At 47.0% G+C, this 21363-nt stretch overlaps 2 protein-coding genes across 6 annotated transcripts in view; one reads left to right on the plus strand and one right to left on the minus strand.

Moving 5' to 3' along the window:
* Positions 1 to 353: 353 nt before the first annotated feature.
* On the minus strand, positions 354 to 15603 carry SLC39A1 (solute carrier family 39 member 1). Its single transcript, XM_080984795.1, has 4 exons — positions 15462 to 15603; positions 5640 to 6012; positions 4206 to 4336; positions 354 to 2607 (listed from the first exon to the last, which is right to left on the minus strand). Exons 2-4 carry the CDS (start codon positions 5836 to 5838, stop codon positions 1918 to 1920), a joined length of 1020 nt encoding a protein of 339 aa, XP_080840921.1. The 5' UTR covers positions 5839 to 6012; positions 15462 to 15603; the 3' UTR covers positions 354 to 1917.
* A 52-nt stretch (positions 15604 to 15655) lies between these two features.
* The window catches only part of CREB3L4 (cAMP responsive element binding protein 3 like 4), a 29688-nt gene continuing 23980 nt past the window's right edge, over positions 15656 to 21363 (plus strand). For 3 of the 5 annotated variants that reach the window (XR_013980208.1, XM_080984733.1, XM_080984730.1), the window contains exon 1: positions 16641 to 18802. The gene's annotated coding sequence lies outside the window, so the exon portion shown is untranslated. Of the gene's footprint in view, positions 15797 to 16640; positions 18803 to 21363 lie in introns of those variants that run through there. The other 2 variants (XM_080984732.1, XM_080984731.1) reach the window with 2 other exon arrangements.

Here is a 21363-nt window from a genome sequence, read left to right on the forward strand (position 1 = left end):
CCACCCACCCACCCCCCAGGGTCAGGTAGTCCAACCCAATGCAATACAAGAGTCTTTTGCCCAATTTCTCATGCATCAAACAGGTCTATGTTCTGTTTACACCAAGCCCATGAGTTTAACCATCTGTTAATACAGGGACAGGGAACCTGCAGTTTGCAAGGTCTTGCTGGATACAACACGCGTCATCCCTGACTAGACCTGACGCAAGTTGCAGTCCAGAAACGTGCATCTAGAGGGTCAAAGATTCCTCATCCCTGATTAACAGAACAAGATTCACAGACACACAACCAACGTTCTGCACTTTGGCCTGGCAAAATGCTTCCGCGCAACTCAAAAATACAGACACCAGCAGGTTGTTCCTAAAACATGTCAGTTTAATGAAAGATACCTCCTAGATGATTCTCTCTGTATCAAGCAAGCTTACAGCAGATGCATGAACACAGCTATTTTACATTGTCTCTCTCAGCCTCACGTGCTTCAATGGAAGAGGATCATTCCCCCCCAATAAAAGCTGCGTCTGCGTCAATTGATCTGCAACGCTCGTTTTGCACAACTTTCACTTGAGCAAAACCCACAGAATTACCCCACCCCACCCCGGGCAGGTGAGAGAAACAACTTTGGCACTTAAGACAGGGAATGCAAGAGTCGTCCCCCTCCAAAAAAAACCCCCAAAGGTGGCCCTGAAATGTTCTTCCCAAAGTGCTTGGGCTGGTCAAGGAAAGGAGGCAACCAAAATTTAAAAGTGTTTGACTCACTCAACCCAACCAACCACACCGTACAAAACACATACACACACACACACAGTTGGTGAGCCCTTTTGAAACAGTCAAGGCACCAACATTTTAAGGCAAGACGGTTAACGAGCTGTGGAGATGGCAGAGAAGTATTTTGGCACCAGAAACCAGTTTGTTGTTGTGTTTAAAAAGCACAAACAAGAGAGACCCCCTGCCACACACGCTGATTTGTAAAACATGGCAAAGGGTTGTGTACAAGAGCCTTGGGTACATCACTTTGAGATATCAACCACACCGGAGGGGGTGTGGTTGTGCAAGGAAACACATAAGGAGGGGTGGAGACAACACAGTTGCACGAAAGACCTTGCGACCAGCTGGTGCAACGATATTCCAATCGCACAAGCGGTTGTGCTGTGATTCCTCCAGGGCGCAGCATTCAAACTCTCCCCTCTGCTGCCGCAAGAGCCCTTGCTCCAGTATGGAGAGGGTGACAGATACAGCCCGATTGCCCGTTTTTGAGGCCTGCTTAATTCTTAAAACCCAGGGAAGGATTGTCAAGCCATCCCCACGTGCCAAATTTGGCTACGGTTTTATTTTCGTAGCTACGTACTCACAAGAGGGCGTAAGCACTTAACGCCCCACCAGACACTCTGACCTTGCGCCCAACTGCAGAGGCGCCCCAGGCAAGCAGGCCTAGAGCACAGCTGAGCCCAAAGGGTGCCTGAGATTGTGGGAACAGCCAGAGTGCAGGTCTAAAACAGTGTTCCTATTTTCAGAAGAAGAGGGAAGAATCTTTAAAATGGAAATAAGCCTGTTTATCCCAAGTTTTGGACCTGGGTTCTAACGCACAGGAACCCCACAGCAGGGGGAAATCAACAGAGTAGGTGAATTCCTGGAGGGGATAACGAAACAAAACAAAACAAGGCTTGTGGGGTTTTCCCCAGGAATAGCGTTTGTGTGTTGTCGCGCTCTCCTTCCATGTCACTGGACTGTCTCTCTTTTCTGCTATTTTGGGGAGATCTTTGAAAATTATTGCTTGTCTGCCTAGGGTTCAGCCTCCTCCCTCGAGTTTCTGAAAGTCAAAGCCCTGTGCGGTTTGGATCCAAAGGGATCCCTGAGCGAGTTTAGGACACAGATCGAGGGCATCTCTTCGCCCACCCACAACCCACGCTCGTCCTCCTCCTCAGATCTTGATGAACAGGATGCTGGTGACGAGTGCGAAACCTGCCAGGAGGACGATGACTTTGAGGATGCGCTGCTCGGACGAGTTGAGCTCGTGGGGCAGGATCTCTAGAAAGGTGATGTACACAAAGGTGCCGGTGGCGAGGCCCTCGAGGACGCAGCGCGACAGCTGGTGGAGGGCCGCCAGGGGGGTCTCCGTCAGCACCACGCCCAGCCCGATGCCAAGGGGGGACATGATGGCGAAGAGGACGAGGCAGGCCGCCACCACGCGGGGGCGCAGCCGCCCCTGCAGGAGCTTGAGGCTGAGGCTGAAGGCGATGACCCCCTTGTGGATCAGCAGGGCCAGGCAGATCTCCAGCGCCTGGGTCCCCTCCTCCTGCAGCCCCACGGCCAGCCCCTCGAAGACGGAATGCAGAGAGAGGGCCAGGAGGAGGACGACCGAGCGGATGGCCGAGTGGGCATTGAAGTCCACGTGGACGTGTGGGCGGTCCCGGCTGTGCTGGTGCGCCAGCGGCCCATCGGGCCAGCTCTGGTCCTGGATGGAGGTGGAGGGGTTCGCGGCCGCGCTAAGGAGGGCCTGGGTCTCTTCCAGGGATCCCACCGGGTCTTTGTAGGCCAGGACGATTTGCTCCAGGACCAGGACTAGGAAGAAGCCCATGGCCAAGATGAACTCCTGCAGGGGGAAATGGAGCTGCGGGAAGGAAGGGGAAAGGTGTGAGCACAGGGTCAGAGGCAGAGGTTTGTTAAGGTAAAGGGTAAAGGGATCCCTGACCATTAGGTCCAGTCGCGGATGACTCTGGGGTTGCGGCACTCATCTCGCTTTATTGGCCGAGGGAGCCGGCGTACAGCTTCTGGGTCATGTGGCCAGCAGGACTAAGCCGCTTCTGGCGAACCAGGGCAGCGCACGGAAACGCCGTTTACCTTCCCACCAGAGTGGTACCTATTTATCTACTTGCACTTTGATGTGCTTTCGAACTGCTAGGTGGGCAGGAGTAGGGACCGAGCAACGGGAGCTCACCCCGTCGTGGGGATTCGAACCGTCGACCTTCTGATCGGCAAGTCCTAGGCACTGTGGTTTAACCCACAGCGCCACTCGCGTCCCTTTTGTTATGGGTCCATAAATAGGTCCATAAATAGCAACACCCTAGAGGTCCCAGGCCCTAAGGAAGTTAGATTAGCCTCAACCAGAGCCAGGGCCCTTTCAGCACTGGCTCCGGCCTGGTGGAACGCTCTGCCTCATGAGACCAGGGCCCTGCAGGATCTGATTTCTTTCCGCAGGGCCTATAAGACAGAGTTGTTCTGCCTGGCCTTTGGCTTGGAGTCAGTTTGATTCCCTCCCCCTCTTTCTTTTTTCCTTTCTCCTCCTGTGAATAGGCTGCATCTTAATGTTTTAATGTTGTACTTTAATCTTGTTTTTTAAGTTGTATTTTAATCAACTTGTTTTTATTATTGGTTGTTAGCTGCCCTGAGCCCGGTCTTGGCTGGGGAGGGCAGGGTATAAATAAAAATTATTATTATTATTATTATTATTATTATTATTGGGGACACTTTCATGCCAAACATTTAAAGCACAGCTATAACTTGCAGTGCCCTAAAATAAAATGTGATGAAAATGATGTATAGATGGTATCTAACACCAACTAAAGGGGGACATGGGTGGCGCTGTGGTCTAAACCACTGAGCCTAGTGGTTCTGCCAGCTCTCAGGAGGATGCCACTGCCATTCCAACAGAAAGAGGGAGGGATTCACAGCGAGTTCCAGCACCTCTTTTTCTAGAAAAATAGCACTGTAAATCAATATATTGCGATGTTTAGCTGGCGATATGAAGTTGAAAACCAGATATTGCCCAGCCCTAATGAACAGTAAATGACTCAGTGGTTTTGATGATTAAACGCAACATACCGTATTTTTGGCTCCATAGGATGCACCTTGCTTTAGAGGGGGAGAACAAGAAGAAAAAAAATCTTCCCCTCTGCTCAGCGCCCCTTCAGCAAAGCGGCAGGAGAAATGGAGCCCCTTCCATTTCTTCTCCCGCTTCGCTGAAGGCTCCGCAGGCTTCAGGTTCCTTTCGCTGAAGCCAGGAGAGTCTATCCCTGAAACCTGGAGAGCGAGAGGGGTTGGTGCGCACTGACCCCTCTCGTTCTCCAGGCTTCAGCGAAAGCAACGCGAAGCCTCCGGAGCGCGGAGGGAGCGCTCCCTCTGCGCTTCGGAGGCTTCACGTTGCTATCGCTGAAGCCAAGGAGCCCGCATTCACTCCATAAGACGCACACACATTTCCCCTTCGCTCACCGTGACTCTCAAGTTGTTGAAGGCCTCATTAATACCGGCTAGGTAATCGGGGATCAAGTCCAGGAGACACGTAGCCAGGAAGACACCTCCAGCAAAACAGCTCACCAGACTTAAAACCTTCCTTCGGGAATCTGTTGGGAGAGCAAGAAGCGTCAGAGCAGGAAAGAGGAGAGATGAAAAGATGGGGCGAGGGGGCGAGTGGGAAGAATAATATTTTGGTGCTGGTCTGAAATTGCCAAGCCTAACCTTGCTTCATATCGGGCTACGGAAAGCCGCAATCGACAGCTATCTGACAAGGCCACATCTTGCGTTATGCTTTTAAAAAGTGTCAGGAGACGCTTAATCTCAGGGTCATGGATCCAAGTTCCATGCTGGGACAAAAAGATTCCTAAATTGCAGGGGGGCTGACTGGATTTCCTTTGTGGTCCCTTCCAACTCTACAAATCTATGATGGCTTCCCCAAAGAATCTTGGAAAGCATAGTTTGTTAAGGGGGAGCCGATAGAAGACACCCCCCAATTCCTCACCCAGAGCTACAGGTCCAAGTTCCCTGGTGAAGTGGGATCGATTGTGAAACCGCTGTGGGAAGTGTCGCTCTATAAGGGGAATAAGGAAGTCTCCTAAGTCCTCTCGGCAGCCTTAACAAACCACACTTCCCAGGGTTCTTCAGAGGGAGCCATGAATGTTGACTATGCGGCCTAGGACCCATGTACCTACGGGACCGCCTCTCCTGGTATGCCCCGCGGAGGACCTTAAGGTCCACAAATGACAACACTTTGGAGGTCCCAAGTCGCAAGGTGGTTAGATTGGTCTCAACTAAGGCCAGGGCCTTTTCAGTACTGGCCCCAACTTGGTGGAACGCTCTGTCACAAGAGACTAGGGCCCTGTGGGACTTGACATCTTTCCGAAGGGCCTGCAAGACAGAGCTGTTCCTCCTGGCCTTTGGTTTGGACTCAGTCTGACCCTTATGTTTCCCTCCCCTTATGGTCTTGATTTAGCGGGTACTTTTAAAATGAGGCTGCATTTTAACCTGTACAGTGGTACCTCGGGTTAAGTACTTAATTCGATCCAGAGGTCCGTTCTTAACCTGAAACTGTTCTTAACCTGAAGCACCACTTTAGCTAATGGGGCCTCCTGCTGCTGTCGCGCCGCCGGAGCATGATTTCTGTTCTCATCCTGGAGCAAAGTTCTTAACCTGAAGCACTATTTCTGCGTTAGCGGAGCCTGTAACCTGAAGTGTATGTAACCTGAAGCATATGTAACCCGAGGTACCACTGTATTTTAAATTGGTTTGTTTTTTGTTTTTTTCCCCCTATTATGTTTTTACTGTGATTTTATTGGTGTTAGCCGCCCTGAGCCTGGCTCTGGCTGGGGAGGGCGCTGTATAAATAAAAAATTATTATTATTATTATTATTTATTTCGCTATTCTTTTACCTGACGAGCTGGTTGTGGCTCCCGGCCGCCGGAAGACCCATAGAGGAAGGAACCCACACAAGAGGGTCACCACCAGCAGCAGAGCCAAAGAGCCCAGCTTCACCTCCAAACCCGTGGCAGAGCGGAGAGCCACCACGTGGGCATAAGGCTCCCACACCATCTCTTCCAGCTGCGTCTCGTGCCTCAACTCGGCAGCCATCGCTCCGGTACAGGGTTTCTTGGCCAACTCTGGGCTGAGCCCACAAAGCCCCGTAACCTTGTGCTTAACCGCCGTGCAACTCAGCGGAGGATTCCCCTCAAACTGCCACCATCCTCTTCATTCCCTGTCGGTTTTGGGGCACCCCGAGGGATTAGGGTCCAGAAGGCGTTCGTCCTGCAAGGAGGAAGAAAAGAGAGTGAAGGGGCACTAGGAACCAAAGTGAACAGGGAGCGAAGGCACTGGCAGGGGGGAAGCATTTTCAAGGGGCACCAGCAGGGAACCCAAACGCTCATTTTCAAAGCCATTACTGTTGTTGTATTAGAACAACAAACCCGTGTTGCAAGCTTAACACCGTATACCCAGGGGTTTGAGACTGCAAAAGGCACCTACTTTGTTTACCAACGATACTGAATTTAAACAGAAAGGGATTGCTATTCTCAACAAATGTTCTTTTGATTGACAGACGTGTGTTCAATTGATTTCAAATGTATTAGAAAATTTACAAGTGCACACCATTTGTTTTTGTTACTAATGTAGCCTTATGAGGCTTCGCCCTCGGGTGGGGAAAATATTGCGCCCGGGAAAGGGAAGTGGGAGTCAACAGACACTCAAGGAATAGTTTCGGAGAAAAGGCTTTTATTTCTACCATCCATGAACTGGTAGAAGGAGCAAGTGTGATAAGTCACAAAACGCATGCACGAAGTTCACAATCATGTGCACAAGCATATATACCCCTTTCCAGTTCCCTCCTCCTTTCTCCTCCTTCCAGAGTCCTGCCCCATGAGTTCCTCTAAGCATGAACAGAAAGCTGTCTTGGGACTATTGGACTCTTGGCAGGAAAGGGGGGAATGAGAAGCCGAGGGGGTGTGGGTCGAGGAGACCTGGTGGTTCAGCATGTCCAAGTTGTTGCAACCGAATGAGATAAGATTCATTTCCCAGGCCTGCTATGAACAGAGCCTATTCATTAGCCTTTAAAAGTAACATTTTGCGGAAATGACTGGTAGAATTGGCGGAAAAGACTGGTAGAATCTGTGACCAGGGAGAAGGAGACCAGGTGGAAGAAGATTGGAAGAAATTTAAAGATTACCTACAGAAACATTGCAAAATTAAAGAATGTTAGAGTGATGATGGATTGAAATTAAGTGGTTTCTAGCTGCACAGGCGTTAAAGTTATATACAGACTAAGATTAAGGATTAGGCATAAAAAGGTTAAAAGAACGGAAAACTGGCTATTAATAGATAAGAATTTAATGTTATACCATATTAAGATTAAGAATTGGGATTAAAAAAGAGGGAAAGAAATTGCTGGACAAACAAATTGAACTGGAATACAAAAGAGGGAGGTATGAGGAGGTCCAGAAAATAAGTAAATTCAAAAATGGTGATGAAAAGATGGTATTGTTTTTAACTGTTTTTTTTTTCGTTTTTTTTTGTATTTTGTATTGCCTATTTTTGTATTGTGTATTTTTCTTTTTACTTTTAAATTCTTTTTTACTGATGTGTCTTTTTTATTGGAAACTCTAATAAATATCATTTTAAAAAAATAAAATAAAATAAAAGTAACATTTTGCCTTTTGCCACAGCATCTTGTGAGAAAAGCAGAGAAGAGTAGAGAAAAGCTGTTTTGGATTTTTAGAAGACAAAAGGAGTTTTGGACAGTTTTTGAGGCCTGGTTGATTATTGAAGCCTGGGGTGATTTCACAGACAGGATTTGGGTATTCTGTCCCTTCACTAAATCATGTATATTACGCACTAAAAATTACAATGCTACCTAGTATACTGGTCTGCGTGTTGCTTGTATTGTTTGTTTGTTGTATTAGAAGCATAGCTGTCAACGTTTCCTTTTTTTAAGGGAAATCCCCTTATTCCGAATAGGATTCCTCTACATTAAAATGCAGCCTCATTTCAGTAGAAACTCAAATCAAAAACTTTTGGGGGATGAAAACGTCAAATCTCCACCAAGGCCCGCTATCCAGACTGGTCCTACGTGGGCCAGAAAAAAAGCCAAATAGGAGTTCCATTTAATAATATTATTATGATTAATTATCCATCCTTCACCCAAAGGGGCCAGGGTGGGTCGCAACAGTTAAAACGCAAAGTGAAAACAGTTCAAAACAGAGACACTCAAACTTTTGGGTTCACTGCTCCCCTTGGTTCCACAAACTCACAAACACACAAAAAGCATTATTCAGAATAGCGGTTTCCACAACGCACTAAGGAAGATATTAGCACAACAAAACTGGAAACAGGAACTATTAATTGCACAATTACTCAAAATCCGGTTACAACTATTTTGTTTATTCAACAAAACTGATGATCCAGTGATGGCAGCTTTTCGAGGTTTGATATCCTTGGCCTCTCTAGCTGCGTCCCCCTGCGTCCCCCTTGCCTCTTAGCGCGCGCACACACACACACACACACACACACCCTGGTAATCCCACCACTGGTTTAAAACAACGTACGACACAGAAACAAGGTGGGTCCTAAAAATAGGAGCTGTGTGGTGTGTCAACCAAAGTTTGATTTCCTCCCCACTCCAGGAGCATCGTAGGCACAGAGGAAAGCAGCCTTGCACCAAGTCAGGCCATGGTTCTATCTAGCTCAGTACTGTCTACACGGACAGGCAGCAGCTCTCCAGGGGTTCAGGCAACGGGGCATTTTTTTAAAGAAGGAAAAAAGTGGAGAGGATTTTAGAGGGGCACAAAAATCATTTGACCTCATGGCATTGTTGCAAGGCAGTCAATTATATAAATAATTTTATATATCTATACAGTGGTACCTCAGGTTAAGTACTTAATTCGTTCCGGAGGTCCGTTCTTAACCTGAAACTGTTCTTAACCTGAAGTACCACTTTAGCTAATAGGGCCTCCCGCTGCTGCCACACGATTTCTGTTCTCATCCTGAAGTTCTTAACCTGAAGCACTATTTCTGGGTTAGCGGAGTCTGTAACCTGAAGCGTTTGTAACCTGAAGCGTATGTAACCCAAGGTACCACTGTATATCTATCTATCTATCTATCTATACACACACACACACACACACAAACGTTTATGTATGTGTGTATAATTTTATACAGAAATTTTTAAATAATAAAGAAAATAATAAATAAATAGACCATTTTGGGAGGGGGTGTGGTCATGAAAAACTCATGGGGCATAAGACATGCATCTCTTTTTCATGGCCTCTTGACACTTGAGGTTTCTATCGTTAAGGCACAGCCTATCCTTGCAATTGAGATTAAACTGTTGTCAGCGTTTGTATCTTAAACCGCGCTGAACCACCCTGGAACCTAAGGGTGAAGGGCAGTTGCCAAATCAAATTCTTAATACTGTAAATATTAACAAGTCACCCCTACACTACACCAAAACAGCCCTCCGTGAGGAATTGTGTTGAGATTGTTAACCAGCCCAAGACGATGGAGATACGTTCAACGAAGTCCTGTTGAAATTTATTCCCTTATTGCATTTATCTCTTTTTCTCTGAGGAGCTCAAGGTAGCCGACATGGTTCTCCCAGCTCCTCATTTAACCCCCACAACAGCCCTGTGAGGTAGGCTGGGCTGAGAGGAGGAGACTGGCCCAAGCAAACCACATGGCCAACTTGGGGGAATTTGAACCCTGGTCAACTCTGTAAATCTCTAAACCAGGGGTCAGCAACCTTTTTCAGCAGGGGGCCGATCCACCGTCCCTCAGACCATGTGGTGGGCCGGCCTTTGCTGGGGGGGGATTCCTATGCCCTACAAATAACCCAGAGATGCATTTTAAATAAAAGGACACATTCTACTCATATAAAAACACACTGATTCCTGGACTGCCCACGGGCCAGTTTGAGAAGGTGATTGGGCCGCATCCAGCCCACGGACCTTAGGTTGCCTACCCCTGCTCTAAGCTGTATCCTACACTTCCTTATTAGCAGTTGTGACCACTTAAAACAAATTTTTTACTTCGTTTCCTTTTCTGTAACTCCTTAGTTGTTACTGGAATTCAAATGGAAAAAAAGAAAACAAGTCAAGCTGCAATGATGACCCCCCGCTCTAGAGTTGATCTCTGTAAAAAAATAAACCATGCTTTTAAAATTAGCCTTCTCCCACCATCAACAGGCATTCCAGGAAAGGAAATGGATTCCCCTCCTCGTGTCCGCAAGTGGGGGGGGGACGGGACCTAGAAACTAAGAACCCAAACAACAGGGGAAGGAGGGAGAGAGACCTTTTTCCGGCCTCTCCTTGTTGGAGCTCGCACTAGAAAGGGCAGATCACGGATCAGCAGATCCTAAACCGTATTCTGGGAACTTCCTGGCCTCTGTTGCTGGGAGTGAGTCATGAGGCCGCCAGATTCCGGTAATGTTTCTCCTGCCCAAACAGAGGGGGAAGGAGCAGCTTTCGGACTCAGATATGCATTGACTGCTACTGCTGCAAAAACTGCACAGCATGGGTAGGCAAACTGAGGCCCGGGGGCCGGATCCGGCCCAATCACCTTCTAAATCCGGCCCACGGACGGTCCAGGAATCAGCGTGTTTTTACATGAGTAGAATGAGTCCTTTTATTTAAAATGCATCTCTGGGTTATTTGTGGGGCATAGGAATTGGTTCATTTATTTATTTTTTCAAAATATAGTCCGGCCCCCAACAAGGTCTGACGGACAGTGGACCGGCCCCCTGCTGAAATAGTTTGCTGACTCCTGCTGCACAGTGCCAGGACTCTGGCCGGTTCAAAAGGGACCCCGCTGCCATCCAGTGCATTCGCTTAATAATAATAATTATTATTTATTATTTATACCCCACCCATCTGGCTGGGCTTCCCCAGCCACTCTGGGCGGCTTCCCACAAAATACTGAAATACAGTAATACATCAGACATTAAAAGCTTCCCTAAACAGGGCTGCCTTCAGATGTCTTCTAAAAGTCTGGTAGTTGTTTTTCTCTTTCGCATCTGGTGGGAGGGCGTTCCACAGGGTGGGTGCCACTACCGAGAAGGCCCTCTGCCTGGTTCCCTGTAACTTGGCTTCTCGCAGCGAGGGAACCGCCAGAAGGCCCTCGGCACTGGACCTCAGTGTCCGGGTAGAACAATGGGGGTGGACATTTCCCCTTACTTTTTAGGAGGAAAAAAGTGTGTCTTATGGAGCGAAAAATACGGTAAATTATTTGCATTAATTTGCAATGCCCTTAACAATTTGGGTTCAGGGTTCCTCACGGACCTGCCTAGTTCCTTATATCTCTACCTGATCTGAGTGGAGATTTGAACCCAGGTTTCTCCCAGGTTAGGCCCACCACCCTAACCACCACATCGAATTGTTATACTTCTGGTGCTTAACTTTTTGTTCCGGGAGATATTTTAAACCATTTCTGACTTTTATGGTTAGTTTTCAAACAGGCTTGCTCATTATTGTCTTTGCTGAACTTGACGTACCCCATTCAGAGGGAATTGCGATAAAGCGGGATATAAATTTTCAACATAGCATAAATAAACAAACTCCTGTTAGCTAAATAAAAATAAGTGCATTCACTAGGAAAAATACAATATTCCAAACAAGCATTATAGCAAGGGAAATGACTTGCAAAGTGTGCATTATCAGGCAAAAATCGCATACAAAAATAGTAATTATTCAAACTAAAATGTTGATGAGTTTATATAAGGACTTAAAAATAATATCCCAAACTGAAATGGATATGTAGAGGTGTGGATTTAAGACTGGAAAAACAAATACTGAAATTGCCAGATTCACTTTTGCCTTGTCTCTTATCAGCCACCTGGCTGCACAGACCACGGTCATTGAAAGAGGAAGGGGGAAAGTTACAGTAATTCTGCCCAAGCCAACCTTATCAACAATCCAGATGTTTTGGACCACAACTTCCCACCATCCCTGACCATAATGTTGGCTGAGCAAGTAACGTCTTGAACCCAGGTCTTAGCAGTCCTAGTTGAACACGCTTATCCAATTTTTGCCAGGCAATAGTGGGAGCAGAAGCAAGAAATCATCTTCGCATGTATGCTTTACAAAGAGGCCCACAAAAGTTCCTAGTCCACAAGAAAAGCCTCTTAGTCTGCCTACAGCAGCACAAAGTCACTGGTGGTCTAAATCTGAGACAGAGGAGCGGAGAAGAATTTTAAAAATAACAGTGTTTCCTGGTTTGGTCACATGGAAGCAGTTTTCAATTCATCCCAGGTGAGAAGTCTGTTATTCGCCCCAGGATCTTTCCACCTCAGGCCACCCAGGGTTCATACTTTGTCCAAGACTGTATGACATTCATTTTGCCAAACAAAATTTCCAAGCAAATAGGAATTCTGCGATTGGGGTAAATCTCTCCTCATTGGGGGATTTGGATGAATTCAGTGTCTCAATTTTAATGGCAGACTCCAAAACTAAGATGATATAAAATATTACGCCATCAAAAGGAGGCCATATTTATTTGAGTCGGGATTTGAACCCTGGCCTGACACACTAACCACTACACCACCGCTGCCTCCAACTTCCATCAGCTCCAGTCTGCATGGTCCATGCTCAGGAATGACGGGATTTGCAGTCCAACAATGTTTAGAGGGCCACAGATTGCCCTGTCCTTAAAGAAGAATTCAGATTCAACGTTTCCTGCCATTATTTATTTTTTAACTACTTCCGATTCTTCATGGATTTCACAACACCCTTAAAAGGCATAACCGGTGTGCAAGTATATTGCGTTCCTCTCTCGGCCGCGGTTGTCTTGATAACCCTGCACTGTATTTAGCATTTATGGACTGTTATTATTATTTATACCCCGCCCATCTGGCTGAGTTTCCCCAGCGACTCTTGGTGGCTCCCAATCAAGTGTTAAAAACAGTACAGCATTAAATATTAAAAACTTCCCTGAACAGGGCTGCCTTCAGATGTCTTTTAAAGATAGGATAGCTGCTTATTTCCTTCACATCTGAAGGGAGGGTGTTCCACAGGGTGGGCGCCACTACCGAGAAGGCCCTCTGCCCGGTTCCCTGTACCTTGGCTTCTCGCAGTGAGGGAACCACCAGAAGGCCCTCAGAGCTGGACCTCAGTGTCCAGAACGATGGGGGTGGAGACGCTCCTTCAGGTACAGTGGTACCTCGGGTTAAGTACTTAATTCGTTCCAGAGGCCCGTTCTTAACCTGAAACTGTACTTAACCTGAAGCACCACTTTAGCTAATGGGGCCTCCTGCTACCGCCGGAGCACAATTTCTGTTCTCATCCTGAAGTTCTTAACCTGAAGCACTATTTCTGGGTTAGCAGAGTCTGTAACCTGAAGTGTATGTAACCTGAAGTGTATGTAACCTGAAACGTATGTAACCCGAGGTACCACTGTATACAGGACCGAGATCCTTTCCAACATGCCAGCATGCATGATGCTTGGCCCGATTCTGCCAGATGAGGGGCAGAGGTGCACAGCATTAATTCCCAGAGTGGTTTAACAATCGATCCTTCTTCAGCAAAAGCCATTGTGGTGTAGTGGTTAGAGCAGGGGTTGGCAACCTAAGGCCCATGGGCCACAAGCGGCCCATGGGGGTCGATTAACCGGCCCATGGACCCCCGCTGCCCGCTCAGTCGGCTCCCGCGTGCCACGCTAAACCGGCGCAGAGCAGAGCGGGGACCGCCTTCCGCGATGCTGGCCGTCTTCCCACTGGCTGCAGGAAGCTCTGCAGTCAATGTTAAGCCGCGCACACCTCCTCCAGGCCAGAAGGAGCGCCGGAAATAGCATCTGCGCATGTGTGCGCACTCCGGCCCACCGCAGCGTTTGCAGGACCATGAACCGGCTGAAGCCACAAAAACTTTGCCGACCCCTGGGTTACAGCATCAGACTAGGGCCAGTCACCGCCTCTCAGCCAAACCCACCTCACAGAGCTGTTGTGGGTAGTAAAGGACGAGGTGGATGCCACCTTGAACTCCTGCGGAGTGGGGAGAAAGTGGGATATAAATGCAAAAGAGAAATAAATTGAGAATTGTAGCTCGGGGGGGGTCTCCTCTAAGCCCCCTTAAGTCAGGGTTGCCCCTAAAGAATCCTGGGAGATGTAGTTTGTTAAGGGTGCAAAGAGTTGTTAGGAGACCTCTATTCCATTCCCATAGTTACAATTCCCAGAGAGGTTTCACAATCAACCCCTCTTCCCAGAGAACTCTGGGAATTGTAGCTCTGTGAAGGGAGAAGGGGGTGTGTCCTAATAACTCGCATCACCTTTAGCAAACTACAGTTCCCAAGATTTCTTGGGGAAAGCCATGACAGCTTAAAGCAGTATCAAAGTGCTTTAAATGTGCAGTATGAGTGCGACCTAAATCCTAAATTTAACAGATTGAAATTAGTAATCTCAGTCAGATAAAGCTAGATGCAAGGTAGCCTGAAGATCTCAGTATGCTTTGTGGCCAAGATTGGGCGCCGAGTGTTAGAAACTCAAGATATATAAATTAATCGCCAAATGGCACCTTAAACCCAGATTATGGTTGCCACAATGGAATGTCTCGGCGCTTTTTTTTTTACATGAGGTTATTATTATTTTTCATTTCATTTCGATGCCGTTTATATTTTAAAGAAAAAAAATCTCAAAGCCATTTTCAACACATTAAAACATCAAATACAGTGGTACCTCGGGTTGAGTACTTAATTCGTTCTGGAGGTCCGTTCTTAACCTGAAACTATTCTTAACATGAAGCACCACTTTAGCTAATGGGGCCTCCTGCTGCTGCCGTGCCGCTGGAACATGATTTCTCTTCTCGTCCTGAAGCAAAGTTCTTAACCCGAGGTATTATTTCTGGGTTAGCGGAGTCTGTAACCTGAAGCGTATGTAACCCGAGGTACCACTGTAAAACCAATCCAGAATAAAATGATCCTGGGAATAGTAGTTTACCCCTTACAGAGCTGCAATTCCTAGTACCCAGGACCCTGAACTACAGTTCACAAGGTACTTAGGGAGAGATGGGCTTTAAGGTATGGGGTGTGTGAGGCCCAGAGTACAGCCATTAATGGACCAAACATATGTCATGTCTAGCAATATCAAGGGGTCTGCTCAGAGCAGGGCTAACACCGAATACAGTACAAGCTTTATAAATAAGCATTAATTGAATTTTAGACTAAAATTTGGTGTGTATACACACTTACCTGGGAGTAAGCTCCATTGAATTAAACAGGCTTTACTTCAAAGTACATATTTGAAAGAGAAAGGCCTGTAGCTCAAGGGTACTTTGTACACAGAAGGTCTCAGGTCCAATCCTGGTACAGCTAGGAAAGGCTCCCTGCCTAAAACCCTGGAGAACTGCTGCCAGTCCGTGTGGGCAATACTGAGCTAGATAGACCAATGGCCATATTAAGGCTGCTTCATACACTCCTATTTGGTCCCATGAGGACTGGAATCTTACAATTATTTTTAAGGGAGGGCATAGTTCTGTATGCTTGGCGTAAAATCCCAGGTCCAACCCTTAAAATCACTCCCTCCCTGAAACCCTGGAGAGCCGCTGCCGGTCAGTGAAGACAATACTAGGCTAAATGGGCCGATGTAAGATGGGGCGATCCATAAATCTTACACGACCCCCATCATCTACCACCCCCAAAAAATAGGAGGCCAAGGGGCCGAGACCGGTCTATAGCCCCCGAAGCCCCGCTCCTGCCCTCTCGGCCTTGCTCCGCGACGCCGAACTCACCTCCTCCGGCCCCGTCGCCTCCCAACTCAACACAAGCTCCGTGGGAGTCGGGACGTTCCAAAAGGCGGGGCGATGCGAACGAGAGAAGTCTCCCACCGCCAATGGGAACGTCGGGCCAGCCGGCCGTGTCACAGGAACATTCGAAAAGGCGGGGCGCAGAAGAGGAAAAGGCGCCCGGTCAGCCAATGGGAGCCCCGGTGACGCTTCTCCGATGTCTGAGCGTTCGAAAGTGGGCGGGGAGGGGGGGGGAGAAGAGGTCCTGTAGCACTCATCTCAACCAACGGGAGCTTGTGGAAGGCGGGCAGAGCCGTATGATTTGAGCCAATGAGAAGGAGGCAAGCGTTGGTTTTCAATTTCTCCCTCTCCCGGGCCTCTGCAACAAGGCTTGGTTTTGTTTTGTTTTGTTTTGTTTTGTTTTGTTTTGTACACTCACATAAAGTAATATACTGTATATAGATATAGATATAGATATAGATATAGATATAGATATAGATATAGTTAGATCCAGTGCTCCTCCTCCTCCTCAGAGTAAACCCATTGAAGCTAATGTACATGACTGAGTTAGGCTGAATGGGTCTACTCAGCGCAGGACTAGCATTAGATACACACACGTAGAAACTGTATATACTCTGTGTGTGTGTGTGTGTGTGTGTGTGTGTGTGTGTGTAATGGCAATACACTAGCCATATAGACCAACTGTCACACTAAGGCAGTTTCTTATCCTATTTGCTCAGTCCCATAAGGACTAGAATCTTACAATTTCTTTTTAAGGGAAGGCTGACAGTCAGTGTAGACAATAATTGAGGTATATATTTTATATTTCCACTTTAAGGGGCTTTGCACTTTAGATAAAATAATTGGGCAGATGTGATTGGTAGTGTGAGGTTGAGCAGGTTTTATCCTTTTTGTTGTAAGACAAATAAAACAGGCTTCGTCAACCTGGGGCCCCTGGAGAGCAAAAGCTGGCATAAAGTAGGAGTGGTACCTTTCCAACCAAGGCCCCATCTACACTATGCATTTAAACCAGCACCGTACCACCTTAAACAGCCATGGCTTTCTCCAGAGAATAATGGGAACTGAAGTTTGTTAAGATGAGAGTTGTTAGGAAGCCCCCTCTTAAGAGCTACAGTTCACAGAACCCCTGGGAAGAGGAATTGACTGTTAAACCGCACTCAAGAGTAGACCCCCTGAAACGCTCTCGACAGCCATCTGCCCAAGCTTGGGATATTTGCAATTACAACTGACTACAATGTGTTGTCTATTTGCTCATTTTCTTCCCCGTTTACTGAAATCATGGCAATCCAGCTGTTTACTGCTTCATTTTGAGTTCTATCACACGCATGCCAAGAACAGGGGAAGCAGCTTAATCCTGTTTGATATCATTTTCTCCCTTCTCCCATTGTCTTTTAACACATCTGGGTTGTTGTGGTTGTTTAGTTGTTTAGTCGTGTCCGACTCTTCGTGACCCCCTGGACCAGAGCACGCCAGGCACTCCTGTCTTCCACTGCCTCCCGCAGTTTGGTCAAACTCATGCTGGTAGCTTCGAGAACACTGTCCCACCATCTCGTCCTCTGTCGTCCCCTTCTCCTTGTGCCCTCCATCTTTCCCAACATCAGGGTCTTTTCCAGGGAGTCTTCTCTTCTCAGGAGGTGGCCAAAGTCTTGGAGCCTCAGCTTCAGGATCTGTCCTTCCAGTGAGCACTCAGGGCTGATTTCCTTCAGAATGGATAGGTTTGATCTTCTTGCAGTCCATGGGACTCTCAAGAGTCTCCTCCAGCACCACAACCCGTAAAAGAAATGAAGTGGCCCCCATAGTCAACAAAAGAGTGGCGAAAGCTGTACTGGGATGCAATCTCAAAAATGACAGAATGATCTCGATACGAATCCAAGGCAGACCTTTTAACACATCTGGGTAGGCTTGTCTAAACAAAATTGTTTTTAGCAGGCACCAAAAAGCACACAGTGAAGAAAGTGCCTACCTATTGACTACACTGGCTGCCAATTAGTTTCCGGGCTCAGTTCAAAAGCGCTGCTTTTGACCTATAAAGGGCCCAGGACCACAATACCTCAAGGACCAACTCTCTCCATATGAACTGACCCGGATCCTGAGATCATCCTCTGAGGCCCTTCTTCATGTGCTTCCTCCACGAGAGGACCATAGGGTGGCAACATGATATCGGGGCCTTTTCTGCAGTGGCTCCACGTTTGCCGAATGCTCTCCCCAAGAAGGTTTGCCTGGCACCTTCCTAATACACTTCTAGGTGCCAGGCAAAAAATGTTTATCTTCAACCAGGCCTTTGGCTGATTGACATCTTATGCGCTTTTCAATGTGTTGTAGGAGCTGGGATTATTTGTTCAGCTTTGTTCTTATTTTTGTTACGCATTTCCTGTTTTTTGTATTGTGATTTCATGTTGTGATCCTGAGACCTACGGATAAAGGGCGGTAAATGAATAAATAACAACATGCAGGGAGTTTCAAAGTGCAGGTGCTGCCACACCAAAATATTGATTTCTTAGCAGTGCAGAAAGGGATATTATGCGTCTCCTGGCAAGCCTAACTTAGGTCCATTGATTTCAAGAGGTCTGCCCTGAATAGAAATGAGTGGGCTCCAGCCCCAGATTTCTGGCAACGTTATTCACTCAGAAGCAAACACTACCAAATTCAAGGGGATTTATCCCTTTAATTCCATTTCAAGCACACGGCTTCTGTCGTTAATCCCTCACAGAACTGCAGTTCCCAGCACCCTTAGCATGCTACAGTTCCCAGTACAGTGGTACCTCAGGTTAAGAACTTAATTCGTTCGGGAGGTCCGTTCTTAACCTGAAACTGTTCTTAACCTGAAGCACCACTTTAGCTAATGGGGCCTCCTGCTGCCGCTGCTGCACGATTTCTGTTCTCATCCTGAAGCAAAGTTCTTAACCCAAGGTACTATTTCTGGGTTAGCAGAGTCTGTAACCTGAAGCGTATGTAACCAGAGGTACCACTGTATTGTTGCGAGGAGTGCTTTAAATGAGCACAGCCTGAATAAATGTGATTAGGATTTTGCCGTGTTTTCTGTTCTTTTAAACGGCGCACACTCAGGGCCGCACGGTGAAGAGTTCTCCTGCTCCAATTCAGCTCTGCCTGAACAGGTGAGTGTGTACACCTGACCCCTTTTAATTGGTTTAAGGCCTGGGGGTGGGCCTTGGCAAGGCTGTTCCAGGATGCCAGGATCCTGTACGGAAGAAGAAGAAGAAGGCGGAAGAAAATGCTACCTTGCTTTGAGGCAGACTGGCTGCAAGCTTACAGGCAGCGGGGGACACAGAGAGATATTTGAAGCGGGCAGGTAATATTTGAGCAAGGTAAGAGATGGCGGGTGGAAAGGACTCCATGCAGGAGATCAACTGATAACGCAGCTTAAATTTCAGCACAGGCTAATCCACCTCAGAAAAATCCACCGGGCAGTCATGCTTTTCAAGGCGAACAAACCAGTGGTTAAGCGAACTTTTTGTAGGCTTATAGCTCATGGCTATGCAAGCTGGTCCGTCAGGGCAGACACTGTCCCACCGACCTCAGTGCCTCCCTGCTCTCTGACTGAAACAACCAGTTCGGAGGGTGGCTCTGGTTGTGAGCTTCCTCCCCCTTAGCCTCAGTGTTCCCAGCAGGAGAATGGGGAGAAAACGAGGATGAATTGCCCCTGCCTCCTTCACCTACTGTTTTTTTAATTTTTACTTATTATACAACTCTGTATAGTAATGCTTCGTCTCTCTCATGCTTGGTGTTTTGCTTCATCTTATTTACAGTTCTTAGTCGGTCTAAATTAGTTTTCATTTATGTTACGTTTGTTATATCATTTTTTTGGGGGGGGAGAGGAGAATTTCAGAAGTCTAGGGTTGCCATATTTCAAAAAGTGTAAATCCGCACACAAAAGTTGTAAATCGGCAATGACAACACTGTGCCAATAACAGTGGTACCTCGGGTTACATACACTTCAGGTTACATACGCTTCAGGTTACAGACTCCGCTAACCCAGAAATATTACCTCGGGTTAAGAACTTTGCTTCAGGATGAGAACAGAAATCGGCACGGCAGCAGCAGGAGGCCCCATTAGCTAAAGTGGTGCTTCAGGTTAAGAACAGTTTCAGGTTAAGAACAGACCTCCAGAATGAATTAAGTTCTTAACCCGAGGTACCACTGTATGGGCTTTTCCTGGACACTGCTTCTGGCTGCAGTATTCATGTGTATCCAGAAAATTTTGGACTTATGGCAACCCTAAGTTGGGCTGTCCCTGATGGAAAACACTTCCTGCCACCAAGGCCACTTGAGCCTTAAGCAACAGTGAAATTACCTCCCAAGTGTCCCGGAAAAACCAGGCCAGGAAATATTGTTTTTTAACCCAGAGAACAGCGGTCATTTTGGTTGCCATGTCCTCGTGCGATTTTGAGGCACAATTCCCACCCACCCCCAAAATCAGGGCTGCAATCTCACCCCAAAACATATGTTTTTGGGTGCCGTGCTTCCCCAAATGCTTTTTTGGGCGGGGGGAGAACCGCGGTGCGAAATCGTGGCAACCAAAATGGCCACCGTGTTCTTGCGATAACAAGGAAGATGACATCCAGGAAGATGATGATGTCCTGGCTTTTGGCTTCAGAGAGTTTGAGGGTGTGGAGCGATGGGTCCAGAATTTCTCCCAAGCTGTGTGCCATCTCCTTCAGAGGAAGTCTAGGGCTGCCATATTTTGAAGGGCAAAAAAGAGAGGGCACATTTGCCGACTTCTGCTTGGATCGCTCTGACGACTCTCATTTTACATTTTGCCCATGAAAAAGAACACATGTCCTGGAAAAAGAGGTCGTATGGCAACACTATGGAACTCGCTTCCAGGAAAATGGGTATAAGATTGCAACTTTACATCTCTTACATAGGGTTTCGGCCTTAGGCTGCTCAAAGAAATCAATTGGTTGTTGTGACGTGGGGTTTGTGATTTCAGCTCTCCTGATATAACATGCTGGAGACAGTCTCTAGTAACACTTCTTTATTAAGCAACAAGACTCAAGACTGGGGAGAGGAAAGCTACATTTATAGGGACAGGGAACTAGCAAGAAAGGATACATTTTGGAGGGAACAATATCACGCAATCACAGTCCTGCCTTTTGGAGGGAACCAATAAGACAGAGGATCCAAATACAGCAGCTTAAATGAACCAATAGTAGCTGTGCCCTCTGGAACCAAAAGGCAGTTACTTTACCCTAATGCAAATACAGACAATAATAATACAGATATAAAATCCTTTGACTCAATACACAACACCGGTAACCCTTACTAGCAACCTTGCAAGGTAGGCCACTCACTTTGAAATAGAGCTATAACGGGGGAAATTAAGCGTAATTTGAGATTTTGAATAGAACCTCCAGACACTTTTTATATGAGTTAGCTTTCCTTTATGACATTTACAGTGGAACCACAACGTTCAGGCCAGTCCTCATCACAAGCCTGGCAAATTTGGTACTACAGTGGCACCTCGGGTTACAGACGCTTCAGGTTACAGACTCCGCTAACCCAGAAGTATTACCTCAGGTTAAGAACTTTGCTTCAGGATGAGAACAGAAATTGTGCAGCGGCGGCAGCGGGAGACCCCATTAGCTAAAGTGGTGCCTCAGGTTAAGAACAGTTTCAGGTTAAGAACCGACCTCCAGAACGAATTAAGTTCTTAACCCGAGGTACCACTGTATACTTAATAATAAGAAAATGCTATTATTTTTTACTTGCCTTTTTTGTTTTAACGCGTGTGCAACTGGACTCATTCTACATGCCTGTTTCATAGTTTTGCTTGCCTTTTAAACTGTGGGGAGGTTGTTGTTTTCGTGGAATGCCTTTTTGCCTTTTTACATTGTTAACCATCCTGTGACCTTTGGGTGAAGGGCGG

The sequence above is a fragment of the Podarcis pityusensis genome (genome assembly GCF_964106645.2).
Source record: "Podarcis pityusensis genome assembly, chromosome: 16".
NCBI lineage: Eukaryota > Metazoa > Chordata > Lepidosauria > Squamata > Lacertidae > Podarcis > Podarcis pityusensis.